At 40.9% G+C, this 18,226-nt stretch overlaps 1 protein-coding gene across 2 annotated transcripts in view; it reads right to left on the reverse strand.

Annotated features, from left to right (window-relative positions):
- Positions 1–18,226, reverse strand: part of SLC35F5 (solute carrier family 35 member F5) — a 22,445-nt gene that overhangs the window by 2,056 nt on the left and 2,163 nt on the right. Inside the window, exons 1-13 of one of the 2 annotated variants that reach the window (XM_072417844.1) lie at positions 17,994–18,209; positions 17,667–17,770; positions 16,931–17,066; positions 16,100–16,243; positions 15,320–15,382; positions 14,016–14,100; positions 12,729–12,919; positions 8,586–8,667; positions 6,311–6,398; positions 5,111–5,175; positions 4,565–4,669; positions 4,084–4,243; positions 2,554–2,644 (exon numbers count right to left, since the gene is read on the reverse strand). In XM_072417844.1, coding sequence (XP_072273945.1) covers positions 2,554–2,644; positions 4,084–4,243; positions 4,565–4,669; positions 5,111–5,175; positions 6,311–6,398; positions 8,586–8,667; positions 12,729–12,919; positions 14,016–14,100; positions 15,320–15,382; positions 16,100–16,243; positions 16,931–17,047 — 1,191 coding nt within the window. In that variant the 5' untranslated portion in view covers positions 17,048–17,066; positions 17,667–17,770; positions 17,994–18,209. Of the gene's footprint in view, positions 1–2,553; positions 2,645–4,083; positions 4,244–4,564; positions 4,670–5,110; positions 5,176–6,310; positions 6,399–8,585; positions 8,668–12,728; positions 12,920–14,015; positions 14,101–15,319; positions 15,383–16,099; positions 16,244–16,930; positions 17,067–17,666; positions 17,771–17,993; positions 18,210–18,226 lie in introns of those variants that run through there. The other variant, XM_072417843.1, reaches the window with a different exon arrangement.

Raw genomic sequence — 18,226 nt, forward strand, 5'->3', positions numbered from 1 at the left:
ATACATGGTATACACCCCCTCATACATGATATACCCACCCATTATACATGGTATACACCCCCTTATACATTACACCCCCTAAACACGGTATACACCCCCTTATAGATAGTATATACCCCCTATACATGGTATACCCACCCATTATTGTTGGAATACTCCCCCTTATACATGGTATATACCCCCTTATACATGGTAAACCCTCTGTTCATGCAGCTATAACCAGCTAAAACCACTTGACAGGTGAAATGATAACATTGATGAACTTACAATAGCCCCTGACAAGGAAGGAGGGGGTACATATGACAGCAAGTAAACAGTAGGAGTCTGTGGACCAAATTGTGGTGACTGGACGATGGGTCAGGGCACCCCCAATGGCAGCACTTGTGGGGTGTTCACAGAGGACAGTGGTTAGTACAAGGGGGAGAACCAGTGACACATCATGGGTGCCCAAGGCCAGTCTGGTATATACCCAGAGCTTGTTGTAATACAAATTAAGGATAATCCAAAAAAAGTGAATCATGCCTAAAAGATCCCAAATATGAGGTATATTCAATTAAGTCTGATATTGAACTTGGATTGGTTTCCATTATTGTGAAGTCCATTACATATAATTATTTTTATCCTGTGGATGGCCTGCTGGGTAACATACATCAGATTCATAAAGTATTCACCTTCATTATTTTCACTTTTCCTATGTTGCAGAAGATGATACATTTTCCATTCTTCTTTTTCTCATTAAATTTGCACCCCATAAAGTGAACACAGATTTTTAGACAATTTTGGAAATGTATTGTAAATCTGAAATCCCCTCTTCCCATAAGTATTCAAACTCTTTACTTAGTTGAAGCCCCTTTGGTACCCATTACAGTCCTAGGGCTGTAGCTTTGTACCATTGCATTGGGGGATTTATTGCCATTCTTCTTGAATGGATGGGAATTGTTGATTGGCAGCCATTTTCAGGTCTCTCCAGAGATCTTCTATCAGGTTCAGGGCTCTGGCTGTGCACCTCCAGGACACTGACAGAGTTGTCCATAATCCCATGTTGTCCTCGACGTGTGGGTCATTGTCATGTTGGAACCTTCGGCCCAGTTCGAGGTCTACATGAACGAGATTTCTGTACTTTGTTCCATTGAGCTTCCCCTCAACCCTAGCCAGTCTCCCAGTCCCTGCTGTTGAAAAACACTTCCACAGCATGATATACCATTTAGAATTGAGGCCAGAAAATTCAAATCTTCATGTCATAAGACCAGAGAATCTCCTTCTAGTCTAGGAGTCCTTCAGGTGCTTTTTTACAAACTCCATGCAGGCTTTCATACGTTTTGCACTGAGGAGAAGCTTCCATTAACCACTACCCCATAAATCCCAGATCAGTGCGGGGCTGCAGTTAAGGTTGTCCTTGCAGAACTCAGTCCCATCCCCACACAGGATCTCTGGAGTTCAGTCCTAGTAACCATTGGGTTCTCGGTCACTTCCCTCACGAAGGCCCTTCTCCCTAGATTGCTCAGTTTGGTCGGTCTTGGTCCTGGTTGTGCCAAACTTCTTCCATTTGCGGATTATGGAGGCCACTGTACTCTTGAACCATCAATGCATAAGAAATGTTGTGTAGCTTTCCCCAGATCTGAGCTTTGTAATATTCTTGTAACATGCTGGGGTTTTACTCAGCTATGTCAGCTATGAGGCCTTCTATAGGGAGGTGGCACCTTCCCAAAAAATATGTTCAATCAATTTACCACAAGGGGCACCAATCAATCTACCACAGGAGGACACCAATCAACTTACCACAGGTGGACTCCAATCACGGGGCAGAAACATCTCAGCAGCAATCAGGAGAAATGGGAGGCTGCTGAGCTAAATTTCAGTGTTGTTAAAAAATCTCTGAATACTAGAAAATGTTAAATTTAATTTTTTTATTTTTGCTAAATTTACTAAATTGTCTAAAATTCTAAGTTCACTTTGTCATTATGAGTTGCTGAATAATGAGAAAAAAAAAAGAATTTAAATTATAGCATCTGGGGGTTTGAATACTTTCTGAAGCAGCTGAGAAAGAGACAGCACCGGGGTGCATCATGGGAAGAAGGGAGGCCGGCAGAGCTGAGATTTATTCTGATTATGTTTTGCCCTCATTGGCTCCTTCTCTACTTCTTTTCTTTCTCTACCAGAAACTATTTTAGCTTGAGTGATGGGATCACTTGGTCTCTGTGCTTTGCTAAACAACACAGAGATTCTGGCTGGTGGGGGCATTGTACACAGCTATCAGAATAAATACAGCAGGTCAATGAAAGATATGGGTCAGTGACCATCAGGCTTCAGGAAATCAGGGCTCCAAACGACTTGCTGCGGGCTTCTAGAGCACATTGTGAGAAGATCACATGGTACAATAAATTCAAAGAAAATACCACTAGTTCAGGGGAGAGTGGGGAGGCCGGAGGGCAGATACAATGAGTGGGGAGGCCGGAGGGCAGATAAAATGAGTGGGGAGGCCGGAGGGCAGATATGAAGGGGAGGCTGGAGGGCAGATATGTTATCAATGTTATCATTGTATACAGACCATACCTTCTGCATGCATATATCAGCGATGATGGAGAGGGGGATGGTAAGACTCAGAGCCAGTGTGCCAATCAGAGATGAAGTCAGGAAACAGCCCCTGTAACACAAGAACACAGCACAGACCATGTAGACCGGCCATGGCACACAATACACCAATTACAGGACATGTAGACTGGCCATGGCACACGATGCACCTATTACAGGCCATATAATGTTCTAGCTGAACCCCAGTGCAGAATCTTGGTGAGGCACAGATAGTATTGGTAACACTGGGTGTTTGTTACCATCTAGCAGCTAGGACACAGTACATCATCAGCAACATAGCAACTCTTTTTCTATGTATCATTGGATGGACACAGCACATCTTTGTCTCTGGATTTTCCTACAGAAGGATTAGACAGGCAGGCCAGACCCAGAGAGCCCCTCCTATTCCCTGCATGTGAGAGACCGCCATTCATCTAGGATGCCACCTATCTGGAAGCCTAAATTCCACTATATAATTCTTTAACTGCAACTCATTTGCAGCCTCTCAGCCAGGCTTTTAGTGGAGCTTGTGGATTCGAGGTTGGAGGAATGCCCTAACCTGCCTGGTTCCAGTGCCCTGCTAATGGTTCCAGGACTGCATGAAGCGCATGCGTAATGATGCAGCTGATGTTTGCAGTCTGGAATTCTGTATTTCCTCATTGCAGTTTTCTCTAGTGCTGTCTGGTGTAGCTTTTCCCTTAATGGCCAAGGTTTTCACCGCAGTCTTGCAGACATGCACTAATCACCCACTGCAGACAACACAGGTGCATTCCTGCATTTTCCCTGAAGGTTTTTGCGCCTTTCCCTGAAGATTCCTGCACCATTCTCTGAAGATTCCTTTCCCTGAAGATTCCTGTGCCATTCCCTGAAGATTCATTTAACTACAGATTCCTGCGCCTTTCCTTAAAGATTTCTGCGCCATTCCCTGAAGGTTCCTGCCACTTTACCTGAAGGTTCCTGCAGATTACCGTGTAGCAGACAGTGGCACGAACACTTGAAGACCCCCCCTCCTCCTCCCACTAAACAGAAGACGGAAGTAGAGCGTGACCAAGGCTTTAGGTGAATAAAAATGTGTTAAGATGCAGCATACTTTCATTGCTGGTGATTACTTAGAAGCCATAAAACTTTATTTTGGAAGAATATAGAAGGCATGTTACATCATTGTATATATAATAGTGGCTAAGCAATGCTGCATTCCAATATTTAGGTTTTGAAGGGAGGGCGGTGCATTCTCAGTGTAACTCCGGAAACTGAATCAGATCTGCTCATGGCACCAGATTAGTGGAAAGCTCCAATATGCATCATGTCATTGCAGTGCTCAAATAATTAATCCCCATCCTGACAACAATCAATGGAAAACTACAAGTGACAGGAAAATGTCTACTTCTCCTCCACGGCAATCAACAGCAGGCAGGTGGTGTGTCACCCTCAGCAGCCAATCAGATGCCAATTATTATTCTTCCAAGGCAGATTAATAAAAGTTTTCTGTGGGAAGTTTTAGCAGACACTTACCAGAGCCATAGAAACTCTGACAGCACTGTGCCCACCAGGCCATTGATCACCAGGTACATCCACATCAGTTTATTGGGAAATTCAAAGACTTCCAACTCTGTATAATGGAGTAGAAAGAAGCCAGGCCACAGCAGGAGGAGATTAAAGAGTCCCACAAAACCTGCAACACAAAAAGATGCAAATTATCAGCTCAGACACAGTGAGAGAAGCAAGATTAGACATCCTATACATGTAACTGGCAAGATGTACATGGACCGATCATACAGAATAGAGGTCATATGACAGAGCCATGCCACATACATGTAACTGGGCAGATGTACTCAGACTGATCACACAGAATAGAAGTCATGTGACAGAGCCACCCTCAATACATATATGAGACCAGATCAGGGGCGCTATCCCCCACGTTATCCATCATTACAAGGGAGGATGCGATTGGCTGTTGGGGATGTGTCAGGTTATTATAAAGAACACAACTTACCAAAAAACATAGGGATGTCCAGCTTATCTTCCCGATCCACCTTCCTCTTTATCATGACAATGTAGATAGCATAGAGAAAGGCACCAAGCACAGACCACAAGCAACCTAAGAGGGGAGAGGTATATGGAGTATGTATTACACACAGGGAATCTGAGAGGAGAGAGGTACATGGAGTATACAGGGTACCCAAGAGGTATATAGAGATTTCAGCAGTTCTAATAATATAATAACAGAGATGTAGCTGCGATCCTGGATAAAATTTATATATATATTTCAGTCATATTTTTCAATACATAAATGTTCAAATATAATAATTTTTGTGTCATTTCTTTACCTAGGTTTTCTTTATCTACGTTTAGAACTTTAGAAAAGCAGGAAAATGTTTTAGGTTCATATAAAATGATAGATGACTTGAAAGGGTTCACAAACTTTCAAGCACCCCTGTATGTGCATATGACCTCTACGTGCTCTATATATATGTTATATAAATAACAAGAATGTTTAGCAAAGTATAAACAATGAATAATATGGAAACCAAACTATTACCTATGGTATCTTTACCCCTTGATGCCTCAGATCCAGACACGCTAACAAGCACCACACCACCAATGCTGCAAAGGGAAAGTTCATATATAAGTTATTCCAGCATGACATAAACCATGAGAAAACCACACGTGACACAGACTATCAGAGAGCTATAAGAGTGCCTCAGGAGAAGAATGTACATCAATGGACCATAAAAGAAAAGATGACCTACACAGCTTATATGAGCACCTTGGTTCATCAGGATCAGGTAGGTTTCAAGCACAACATCAAGCTAAGGACAACATTCACAAAGTATGGCACCCAATGAATTTAGCTTCTTGGTGCCCTGAAGAAGGGCTTCATCCTATTCAAGATTTATTAGTTGGGATTTTGTCCTGATAGTTTAAAATGGCTTGAGGCCCTCTACTTTTTCACATATGGGTCAAATATTCTGTTTTCTTGAGGGTTTTGGCATTCCTCATGGCACACACCAAGGGTATCCCCCTCCTATTTGTCCTAGCCTTTAAGTCTTCGGCTCTTTACATGGGACATTCCATACATTCCAAGGCCTAAAAACAACTAATATGTGAAAAACAAACTTTTCCTGTTTGCTGATGATATTTTATTTCATGACTTTGGGCTGGAGAGGATACACTTTCATCAGTAAAGCTGGGTGATCCAGCAAACCTGGAAAAGATCTGGTCCGGGGTTTAATACATTCACTAGCAAATGACTTTAAAGAAATCCATCCCAGGTTACCAAGACACAATCTTGGTAACTATAGATGGTAAATTTATAGTACTTTCATACTTGGACATACAATTAGTACATATAATGGTCACATGCAATGAATACATACAATGGGTCGGAGTTAATAAAGCTCTCCAAAGCTGGAGAGGATACACATTCATCAGTGAAGCTGGGAGATCCTGCAAATCTGGAATGGATCCACAAATCTGGAGTGAAACCACAGACTTCCAGGAACTAACCACTCATAACAAGGACAATGTTCTCCCCCAGCTCCTTTTAGCCAGGTGCATCACCCGCCACTTTTCAGTAAACACCCGAGTGTTTTGGGGGGCTACCACCCACCTACAGCTTCTTCCCACCCAGCTTGAAAATATTTCTAGGGAGAATACTGAAAGACCACAAAGGATTCTAAAGACTGTGCTGTGTGTCCAAGACAATCAATCAGAGACCACAAATTTTCTTTTCCTTTACCTCAAAACAACCGCCAATAATTTAGAAAGAGTGAAGCGATCTCCACTATTACTTGGAAAGACAGACGCCAAAACCAATGTGAACAACCCTAAAGAGTGAAAAAAAAACTGTTTAAGACATCTACAATGAAAAACCTGACACTACTTTCAGGAATCTGTGAAAAAAAAGTCAATATGTAAATGGCCACATTACCGGATTCACCACCCAACCCTCTACCCACCTATAGGACAGGAAGGGAGTAGTAACCAGACATTCCTATATTTGATGTTGGGTTAGGGGCTTGGTAGCGGAGTGCAGACCATTTCGACATTGGGTTCTATTTGAGAATGAAAAGAAAGAAAAAAAGCCAGGGTATTTGTTTAATGTGGCAATGTGGACATAAATTGGAAAATTACTTCAACATATTCAGAGATGTGTCTAGTTACCAGGTCAAAAAGAACCCCCATGTTTCAAAACAAAGTGGGTTGACCTTATTTATATGTATTTGTATGCTGAACAATACAAATTTTGTTTTATAAATATGTATTTTCCTGGAAATGAGGAATAAATTTGAACGCAATTTTCAAATACATTGCCACATTAAACAAATACCCTGGCTTTTCTTCTTTATTTTCGTTCTTGCATTGATTAACATCAGGGTATGTGGCCCACCTCAATCAATTGAATTTGATTAGCAAACTTCTCCCTTTCTCAAATTAGGTTCTATTTATTAAAGCTATCCAAGGCCGGGGAGGAAACACTTTCCTCTCTGAAGGAAAGTGTTTCCTTTAATGGAATTGGTTCAAGATTTTAAAAAATTGCTAGCAAATTACTTGCTGGGATTATGGATTCACATATAGATAGGGGACCTGCCATTATGATGAGGTTACATATAAGTCAGCAATTTATGGGGAAAACATTATTAGTAAAATATAAAACAGAAATGTAGTAATTGTGCATATGATAACTGGTGAAATACTGGATCTTAATTACCTTACTCAATATTAGGATATTTGCAGCAGAAACATGAAACATTTACAGAAATTCTTCTTAGTAGATATGAATGAGAATATATATGATAGGTATTACAGTATAAATGGAAGTTATCATAAAAAATTCATATTATTAATGGTCATATTGGCAATTATTGAATCTTTGTTTCAACCTGGAAATGTTATGTTAAAAAAGGTTTGAAACTAATTTATTCACTGAAACCCGGCAATTTACTGGCATTTTGTGATGTTGTAATAAGGTTTTGTCATAAATGCTTCGTTGTGGATTAGGATGAAAATGTTCTCAATTCTGGTTGCCAAGATACCCAGAAGTCCCGGCTTCCCCTGCACTTGCTGGGACTCTCGTTTCCCGAGTGAACTCCTGAGCACCTGCTCCATCCCAGCCCAGCTATTCAACATGGCCAAAATTGGAATAATGACAGGAAAGAATGGAGGAAGAAAGATTCCTGTGAGTATAGTGAGGTTTAGTTCATATACCCTAAACCAAATTTTATGCTCTTCCAATAACCCAAAAAAACTCAAAAATTCAATCAATCAGAGTCAATCAATTAGATCCAAAATGGATTAACATCTCATACAAACCAAGTTGTGGATGACAATCTACCACCATGTTTCCAGTTTTCTTTTCTATGTACAAGAAACCATACATATACTTACAATCATTGGGGAAATGATCAAAAACACATTCTTGGTAACTACAGATGGTAAATTTATAGTACTTTCATTTTTGGACATACAATTAGTACATATATTAGTCACATGCAATGATTACATACAATGGGTCTGATTTAATAATGTTCTCCAAATCTGGAGAGGATACACATTCATCAGTGAAGCTGGGAGATCCTGCAAATCTGGAATAAATCTGGTCCAGGATTCAAAACATTTGCTAGCAAATTCATTCCAGGTTTGCTGGATTACCCAGCTTCACAGATGCAAGTGTATCCTCTCCAGACTTTGGATAAAAGTAATATCTAACATATTGTGTATAAATAAATATATATATATATATTATTATTATTATTATATAAGCTATTGTTACCATATGCACAATTACTATTTTTCTGTTTTATATTTTTTAAATTATGTTTTCCTACATAAATTGCAGTTTTATGTGTAATTGAATTGGAAGAATAAATCTGAACAATCAAATACTGTATATACAATCCTCAATACAAGAATGTCCGTGCAATCCTATCTGTACAGCTGGGCAACTCTCCCATTAATATTAATCATTGCTGGACACAGATAATGCATTTCAGTTGATTTGAAAATGAACTGACCTGACGTGGAGGAAATGATGTTGACAATAGCAACCTGTGTATCAGAAAGTGCTTCTTGGTAGGAATAATTTGCTAAGAACCACTAGAAGATAAAGAGAGACAGAATGGTGTAATGGGACACACAATGGATCTGAATTAATAAAGCTCCCCAAGACTGGAGAGGATACACATTCATCAGTGAACCTGGGTGATCAAGCAAACCCAAACCAAATTTTGACGAAATCCATTCCAGGATTGCTGGATCACCCAGCTTCACTGATGAAAGTGTATCCTCTCCAGCCTTGGAGAGCTTTATTAAATGGGGCCCAATAATTCCTCTATAGTGAGGCAGGAAAAACACACACAAAATGTTGCACAACAAGACTGTGGAGTCAAAAGAATAACTTGTGTACCTGGTAATTAATTATAGGGGAACAAAAGTGTCACAATTCATAATAAAGTTAAATTGTAATGAAACAATACACTGTGGTAACATTTCACTGATAATGGTGAATATGAAGTGCTTCTCTGCTATAGGAATAATGCCCAGTTAGTGAAATTACTAAACGTTGATTTTCTCCAAATTGTTGTCTTTAGTCACATCATAGTTAGAAATTGCTCCCGCACTTGGAGCGTAGCATATAGAGGGGAAATTGGTCGGCCTGGTGTCAGGAAAAACAACAGTGGGAATTTACAGAATGCAGACACCATCTTCATACAGCTGAAAAATTGTTGTGTGGGATTATTATCAATTATTCACCTGGGCCAGTGAGGAAATACCTTGTATGAGGAGTACTTTAAAACAATCAATACACAATACACATAATAACTGTAACAAATATAAAGGAGCCAAAGAACCATACACAGAGGAGTCATGGAGGGGGTGGGGGGTTATATGTTTTAGGTTTTACTGCCAGCTGGAGGAGTTTTACAAACAAACCTGTAGACCAGCCAAGAAAAATGAAAATGTACAAGCAGTACCAAGAACAAAAAGATGGCCTTGGATGACCTTCTAAAGATTTCAAGAAAAGGATTTTAAAACAAATACAAAAAGAATTCAGTTTCCTTTACTGTCCTTAATGGGACATGAGAATTTTTTAACCTTCTGGAAGTCCAAAAGCATGAACAGGCCAAGGAAAACAACAGAGAACAAGGGTCTACCTGCAAGAGTCACCCAAAGGACCTTCCAATCAGTTGATAAGGCTGTAAGGTCCTCCTTGGTCTACCTGGCAGAATCTGAGAACAGAAGGTCAATAGGACACAGAAGATATTAGCCATTATCTTGGATGATGGTCTGTCTATGGTAGAATGAGAAGACGCTGCATACTTTTGGGGTTACCAAGGGTTACCAAGGGTTTGTAACCAAGGGTTACAAATTGGGATGCAGGAGCTGACCGACTCTTGTATCCCCAACCACACCAAAAGGAAATTTCCTTTTGCAACAGAGCCAGACAGACAGAGGGGTGGAATAACAATGTACTTCCTGGTTATGTTGAAAAGCAAAAACTATTGCACAAAAAAGAAAGAAACACTATGTTGTCCCTATCCAAAAAAACAGGAAAAGTCTCTAGCAGGGTTGGGTCACCAGTTTGGACAATTAAGTTGCAAAATGGCTACAAGAAAAAAAAAACTCCTTGTGGCTGAGGAAGGTCTCTTGTGGGTTAACATGGCACTTTCAGAAGCACCGAGAGAACCAGATTCAGAACCAGCATTATCAGAAAGAATCCAATGATCTCTGGACAGAAACTTTACCCTGGATGGACATTGGTCCAGAATCAGCTGTAGGAAAGAGTATTTGTATTTTGGGTGAAAGCCCAGAGATTTATACCGCATTAAGCATACCTTCCATGTGTAGTAAAATCTACCTTGTAAGAATTCTGAGTTGATAAATTCTACAAGTTAGGAACATGACCCTGTGCCTCAGAATTTGGGTCACAAAGCTATTAGAGCTAGAGGCCATAAAGCAGCATGGCAAAGCAGTCATTGGAACAGAAAATCCAAAGGATGCAAAATGTCTCTTACTTCATTCCAGTGAAGCAAAAGACAAAGATGTTACAATGGAGGAAAGGCACAGATCAGGGTGTAAGGACCCTTTAGAGTATCAGAGCATCAATCTTTTTACCCTAGAGAAACCCTTTAAATAATTTACAGGTCTCAGGGAACCTCTTTCTAAAGCCAATTCATATGGCAATCATCCAGAGATCATGGAACCCTTGGAATCCCCTGGAAGATTCCTACAAGGCTGCGCTTATGCTTGGAGCCAAACCTGTCAGTTGTTAAACCGGAGGCCCTATAACTTTTCTGCCAGAGGAAGCAGGGCAACCAAGCCTTGATCCAGATCATCAAGAAGGCCTGATGGAGATCTGCTTGTCTGTTTGCGAATACAGGAAGGGCTGGAGAAGATTGAAACTTTGTATCAGAAAAGGATATAGAAAGCTTGTGGTCTGGTATGTAGGTTTTATCAGCTGAATACTATATAATACAAAAATGCTCTTTTACACAAAGTCCAGCACTTAATGCCAAAATGCCCTACACAGAAGAAAGAACATAATATTCATCCGAGAAATGAGGTGGACAGTTTGTAACAAACTATCACAGCTGAAAATGTGTCATCTGCTCCACCCATTCTATAAAACAGGAATGAACCTGAACAATTCAAACTTTATTGAAGAACTTTGCCAGGATCGGACAAGGCAAAGTCACAAACAGAATTGGATGAATGGTAGACCTCATCAGGAAAAAAAGAAGGAGCACCTCTGACTGCTTATAGGTTGAATTTGCTGTGTCCTCTACTGAATTAATAACCTCCCTGGCATTATTCCCGAGCGTGACTTGGAGTTAATTTTCAGTACCAAATACTGGTAACCCCAAGCCACACTCGGGGTAGAATTCCAAGGGAGTTTTAAAGATTTAAGTGGCCCGCACATGCTCGGGCGTCCTCCAGCGGTGCCCGCAGCCCCCACTGATGCCCGACATCTGCTTCCCCTGGCGATGGCTGCCCGGCATCTGTGTAGTCTGGCGATGCCCGCCCTGCATCTGTGTAGCCACAGAGCGAATAGACCACTTGCACAATAGGCTAAAAAACATTGGGGTAGGGGCAGTTTGGTAGAAAGTTTCCAAATCTGCAGAAAAAAAAGTTAGAAAAGTGGGTTTCAAGGGGAACTTTTTGAAGTTTAGGCATTTAAACAACCCAAAAATTAAAAAAAACACACAGTGATCCCTAACAGACTGATGCTAACTGTACTGATATCAGAATAAATGGCTCCTAGTTAGTTTGGAAGTAACAGAAGTGAGATGCAACCTCTTAAGGGCTCAAATCAAGGACTGGAGAAACTAGGAGATGATAAAACCTCTGCAGTCAGTGGATCAAAAGCTGTTACGTTCATGGACAAACAGATATAAAATTTGCAGAATAGTTGTGCTACCCTAAGTATCTAATTCAATAAGTATTTAATCCCTGATCATTAGGTGTATACCCTGATCCCACCAAGCTCGGTGACCAGCCTCTAGTACTTTTATACTGCAGAAGTAGAAGCCTTTGTGCTAAACACTGCACAAAGTTATTGGTAAGATGTGGGTGTCCTGTCCCAGCCATTGCCATTTGTGTTGCTGAAACACTGCTGACCAGCATCTTGCCTGCGGTTTGCCCCAGTTGCTGCCCTGCAAAAAGAATGCTGAAACATTGATACAAATTTACAGAATGAAAAGATGACAGACATGTGACATCACCTAATAATGAAAATGTGGGAAAGAGAGCTGAAGACAGAGGGGTGAGCATTAATGGAGTTTTGGGCATACAGGAGCACTTTCAAAAAATACATTAAAAAAGGGTTTTCCAACCTGAACATAATATGTTTCCCATGCAGCCCATAATAAAGGCACACAAACAATACTTTGAAGACCCACTCTTAGCCTGCAGAAACCACTCACTAGGATTGTTCGTCTTCAAAGACTGGATCAGGAGTACTGCTATGGTACTGGTCCTGTCAGACTGGCTTCTGCCAAGAATCAGGTGGTATACTGGCATGATTTCGCTGTATGGATGAGTACAATGGGTGGACAATGAAATATTGGGCGTCATTTCTATTTGTAATATGATCACTAGCCATATATCAGGAACACTTACTACTCAGGGGTGATAATCTATCACTGTAGAGGACTTACCACAAAACAAAAGAAGAAGCTGATTTTGGCCACCTGACAGATGGTAAATTTCCCACTTGTCCTTATAGTGGACTCATTTTCCCGGAGTGGTGGGTGTGCCATGCGGGATAATTTGGCCTCCAGGGCCTGACTGGATGGGAGCTGCCGCACCTCCATTAGATTACTGAACCTGACACGTGGCTTCTTGATGGCTAGAGACAAAGATAAAATGAACTGATAAGAATTTAAACCAATCCCAGTTACGGGAAGTAACTACATAACTGTGAACCTCTTTTAGCTGCATTATAAAGATCTATGAGATGCAGATGGGCCGATTCTTTTCTGAAAGAACCATGTACCTGTTCTCCCCAGGCCCTTTTAACCAAGTGCACCACCCAGCACTTCCCAGTAAGCAACTGGTTGTTTTTGGGGTGTTACTGCAAAGTTGGGTCACAATATCAGGGTCACCATCCAACTACATACAGCTTTTTGGGGAGAATACTGCATGTAATGGGGACAGGGGCCCCTAATAAAGGATGACTGCCACTCCTGATCATGCATGAAAGTTACAGGCCATTTGTCTTAATCTCTTCTAGAACGAAGTAAGCCTGGGAAGATCTCATTATTCTATGTTGAGGTGTAAGAATAATAAGGAGCAGGATTGATACCTTTAGCTTGAATTTTTGTCCTGTTATGCTGCCACTTTAACCCCCCTAGCGGTAATCCCGAGTGTGACTCCGATCTCCATATGCGAAATGGAGAGACGATCTCCGGGGTTTAACGGTGACGTCGGTGCAGGTGGGAGGAGCAGCAGGAAATTCAAATAATTTTGTATTGGTTTCAATACAAAATAGCAGTATTGTGTCCAATACAAAGAAAACTTGATATGATATATATAAATGTAATATATATGCCTCTGTACAGTTCAGTTATATTATATGTTTCACTAATTTTTTAACAGATTTTTGTGTTTTTTTAATTTAAAGTTTATTATTATTACATTTATTAAATATTGGACATATTTAGGTAAGTTATGCCAAAGAATTATAGCCTACAAAGTAAAATAAATTTCCATGCAAAAAAAAAATGTAACATTTTTGCATGGAAATATGGAGAGAATTAGAACTCTAGGAGGGTTATGACAGGGGTACCCAGCCACAGCTAGCAAATTATCCAGCAGGCTCTTCTACAAATATATATATATATATATATATATATATATATATATATATATATATATATAAAATATACACACACACACACATATATATATATTTTATATATTCTGTATACACGGAGACAGCTTACCTTTCTCCTCGCTCATACTTTTTGACACAGACACCTTCTCACTTTGTAGGTCATGAAACTTGACAGGAACGTAGAGCGGCTCACTCTGCAAGAAACAAATAATTATGATATGACCAATATCAGCTGAATTTTGGGTCATGGTGTGCAGTCACTGGAAGCCATAGACCAGAACTGACAATCTGGTGTCTTAGAGGTCCCCTTCAGGTCGAAAATATATATACAAAGATAAAAAGCACACAACTAAATCTGATTCCTCAATACACCAAAAGTCGGAGTACATCTGACCATGGCAGCCTCCATGCCATGGTATAAAAGTCTCTGCTCCTCTGGGAAGCCTTGGGAGTTTGTGAGGTCAGATACCAATATTGGATGAGAAAATCGGACTCACAGTTTGCTTTCTTTAAAATCCAACAAAAAGTTGCTGAGGTCAGCATTTTAGTTCCCTACACCAAACTATTTCATTCGGATATTGGCTTTGTACACAAGGGTACAATTACGCTGGAACAGAAAAAGCTCTTCACCAAATTGTTGTCAAAAGGTTGGAAGTCTAAAATATGTTTCACTGTAAATACCTGAACTCCATTTTATTTGAAAGGGGGAAAGTCTTCATGCGTCTGGACATAAGGTGTAAATTGAGAATGTCAAACAGCCCCTGAGGGTTACCAGCTAGGCACCACTGTATTTTGCAATATCTGATACAATGGTTCTGATTTATTAAAGCTCTCGAAGACTGGGGAAGATAGACTATTATTGGAGAACCTGAGTGATCCAGCAAACCCTGGGATGGGTGGAAAAAAAAAATAACTTGGTATTAATTGGCCGAGGCTTTCTATCCTGGAACAGATCCATTCCAGGTTTAATTAGTCTATCTTCTCCACTGTTGGAGAATATTTAGAAATCAGGCTCAGTGTCTATATTTTAGTAGAGAGATACAACACAATTTTATGCAGTATGTAATGTCACCGTAATCTTCTAGTAGAAGAGAAGTCAGTACTCACCTGTCACAGGCTACATTAGAAGACCCTGGTAATACCTATACAAAATCCACACGGGATGTGACCTCAATATATACACCTGGTCTCTAGAGCACATGACCTCTTTATATTCTTGGTTTACAAGGAAAGTGACTTCAGTATATACCTGGTATACAGGAGTGACCTCAATGTATACACCTGGTATACAGGGGCCGATGTACAGCTGGAAAAAACTTTTAGGTCTGCTCCCTGTTTGCAAACTTTAGGGTTTGTGATGTACATGTGGTGTCAACGTGTTAATGATAATGCTGAACCAATCAGCACTCTTACCAGGGTATGGCTTGTGGCACTGTCTGAAGCACATGCAGCAAAATAGCTTTCGGCATCTGCAAACTGAAGAAAATCATACATATGACATTGGTATACATCATCAGTGCTTATAAATATCAGTACCTTCACCAAGCATCTATGCGCCATGATACCTCGATTGGTGGCTGTGATCTTCAGATCTATGGACACCTTTATACACTGTGATACCCCGATTGGTGGCTGCACATGTGCACTGTGATCAGGACTGTGCAGCCAGCTCTTAGTTCTAAAGTTTCTGGTTCTAACTCTAATTACTATTTATGTAATATTATTAATTTAGTTATTATTGACTTTCTATATTGACTGGAGGCATGCAACATACAAGGCATTTTTTCTTCACAACACAAGTGAGTGATTTATATTTAACGCTCCCCTCTAACCCTGCAAGTCACTTTACACAGCCACATTTTCTGACACCAGGCCGATCATTCCCATCATTTCCCCCTCTACTATGTTTTTGCTGCTCTCCAAGTACGATGAGGTAAGGGGGCTAAAACACACCCCGGGGTAGAAGCACAGCTTGTGTCATGTGATGATAGAGGAACTATGAAAAATGCTGACTTGTCAGCAATGATTCTACGGTCACCTCCATCATCTATGTGGACTACAGCTCACTGGTAACATCCAATCAAATTTCTAACTAGTCAAAGGAAGTTAGAAAATCTAATAAGCCAAACACAGTGTTTGCTGCTGACACACAGATTGTTAGGTTACTGAATGAGGAGAGAAGAATAAACTTACCAGCGTGGTGCGCTTTCCGCGAAGCCGCTTTGTACATTGCTGTCTCCACGGCCGCCACACTATAAAGCCCAGAAGATACAATACAAACATGGAAGTCTTTGCAAAGGTGCTAAAAAAAGGTTTGTTGAACTCCTGAAATATGTACTGAAAAAGACAAAGAGCAAAGATTTCACAGAAATAGCGATATCACAGGACATGCGGATCATTCCTGCACTGCTGGGTGAATATATGACAATAAGGTGGTACCTTCTGGTAGTGGCCTCACAACTGTCAGCAGATATACTCCGGAACTTCTTACTTGTGGCTTCCAAAATGTTACTTTGTGACATAGATTTGTTTTTTGTATATAGTGGGCCCAGCCCAGGCATGGTGGCAGATTACAAAACTAGGCAATTATTACTGGGCATGGTGGCAGATTACAAAACTAGGCAATTACTACTGAGCATGGTGGCAGATTACAAAACTAGGCAATTACTGGGCATGGTGGCAGATTACAATACTGGGCAATTACTGGGCATGGCGGCAGATTACAATACTGGGCAATTACTGGGTATGGTGGCAGATTACAAAACTGGGCAATTACTGGGCATGGTGGCAGATTACAAAACTAGGCAATTATTACTGGGCATGGTGGCAGATTACAAAACTAGGCAATTACTGGGTATGGTGGCAGATTACAAAACTGGGCAATTACTGGGCATGGTGGCAGATTACAAAACTGGGCAATTACTGGGTATGATGGCAGATTACAAAACTGGGCAATTACTGGGTATGATGGAAGCATACAAATCTGGGCAATTACTGGGTATGGTGGCAGTTTACATTACCCACCGATGTCAGTTCAGATGATGCCACCCAGATAACATCCACCAGGAGAAGGAGGAGGATCCCCAGCACTAAGCGCCTCCTCTGAGGGCTCGAACCACCGGAACTGATCACTCGATTCATAACACCGTCCGCCTGTCACCTGCCATACAATTATTATTACAATGAATACAACATCAGGAAACCCAGACTCATAAAACAATATATATAATATTTATACAACTCTGACCGCCTATCGCACAATATACAACTCCTACCGCCCATCACACAACACACAATATACAACAGGGTGAGGCTAGAATGGTCCTACACAGTGTTTATATAGTGCCCAAGTTGAGGCATTTTGCATATTAGGGCTCCAGGAAAAGTTTTGTTGTTGTTCCTCTGACAGGTGGCTGTGATTGGTGGTCCTGGAGCCAGCCAGGGAAGAGATGGGGGATCCTTGGCCACCTGATCCATGTCCAGGTCCTCACCTGCACCTACAGAGAACAGGAGCTTTATTTAGGGGATGCAGAGTAGAACGCAGCAGGGAGCTCACTGACTTCCCAAGGAAAGGAAACAACCACAGCTTGTTGCTACGAGCAATCCCCCACAACGAGCTCACATGGTCTATTGATAGATTTGTATCCCCCATATTATAGTGAATATAAATGGAAAACAGACGGGACAGAGCCACCACTGTGCATTACATCCAAGCCCTCCTAAATCACCTCCACAACTCTACCATAAAGAAATAACATACCCATCCACAGGTGGCATCCGGGCACCCCGAGCATCCGTGTGTAATACCTTCATATGTCTGCCATCCCCGGGGAAATATTTCACACAATACAAATCATGCCATAGCTGAGGAGAGAAGACAATGTCACACTTCATAAATCTGGCTGAATCCGAGGATTGTCAGCTGTGCAGGATAAAAATCTTTGGGATGTATGATGTGTGTGTGTGATATGTGTGTGTGTGATGTGTGTTAGGCAGATTACAGGACTGATCTTGTACCCTGGGCTAGATAAATTAATTGACAAATCTTATCATACAGGTTATTTCTTTTCACACACCACACATCTACCTATCAAGGTGTCACATCTGTCAGTAAATATGAATGGATTCACCCAATGGTTCCATCAGAGGACTTTTTTCCACATGCTAGAAATGGGCAAGTAAGATCAATTCATGAACTCTGCTGGTCAACTCTAATGATAAAAACTGGGGAGGAGAGAACCATGCTATTAGTGGGGAGAAAATGGAGGAAGAGACCGGAAACAGAAGGAAGAATGAGCAGGTGACAGAGGGGACATGGGA

This window comes from Pyxicephalus adspersus, chromosome 7 (assembly GCF_032062135.1).
Source record: "Pyxicephalus adspersus chromosome 7, UCB_Pads_2.0, whole genome shotgun sequence".
Lineage (NCBI taxonomy): Eukaryota > Metazoa > Chordata > Amphibia > Anura > Pyxicephalidae > Pyxicephalus > Pyxicephalus adspersus.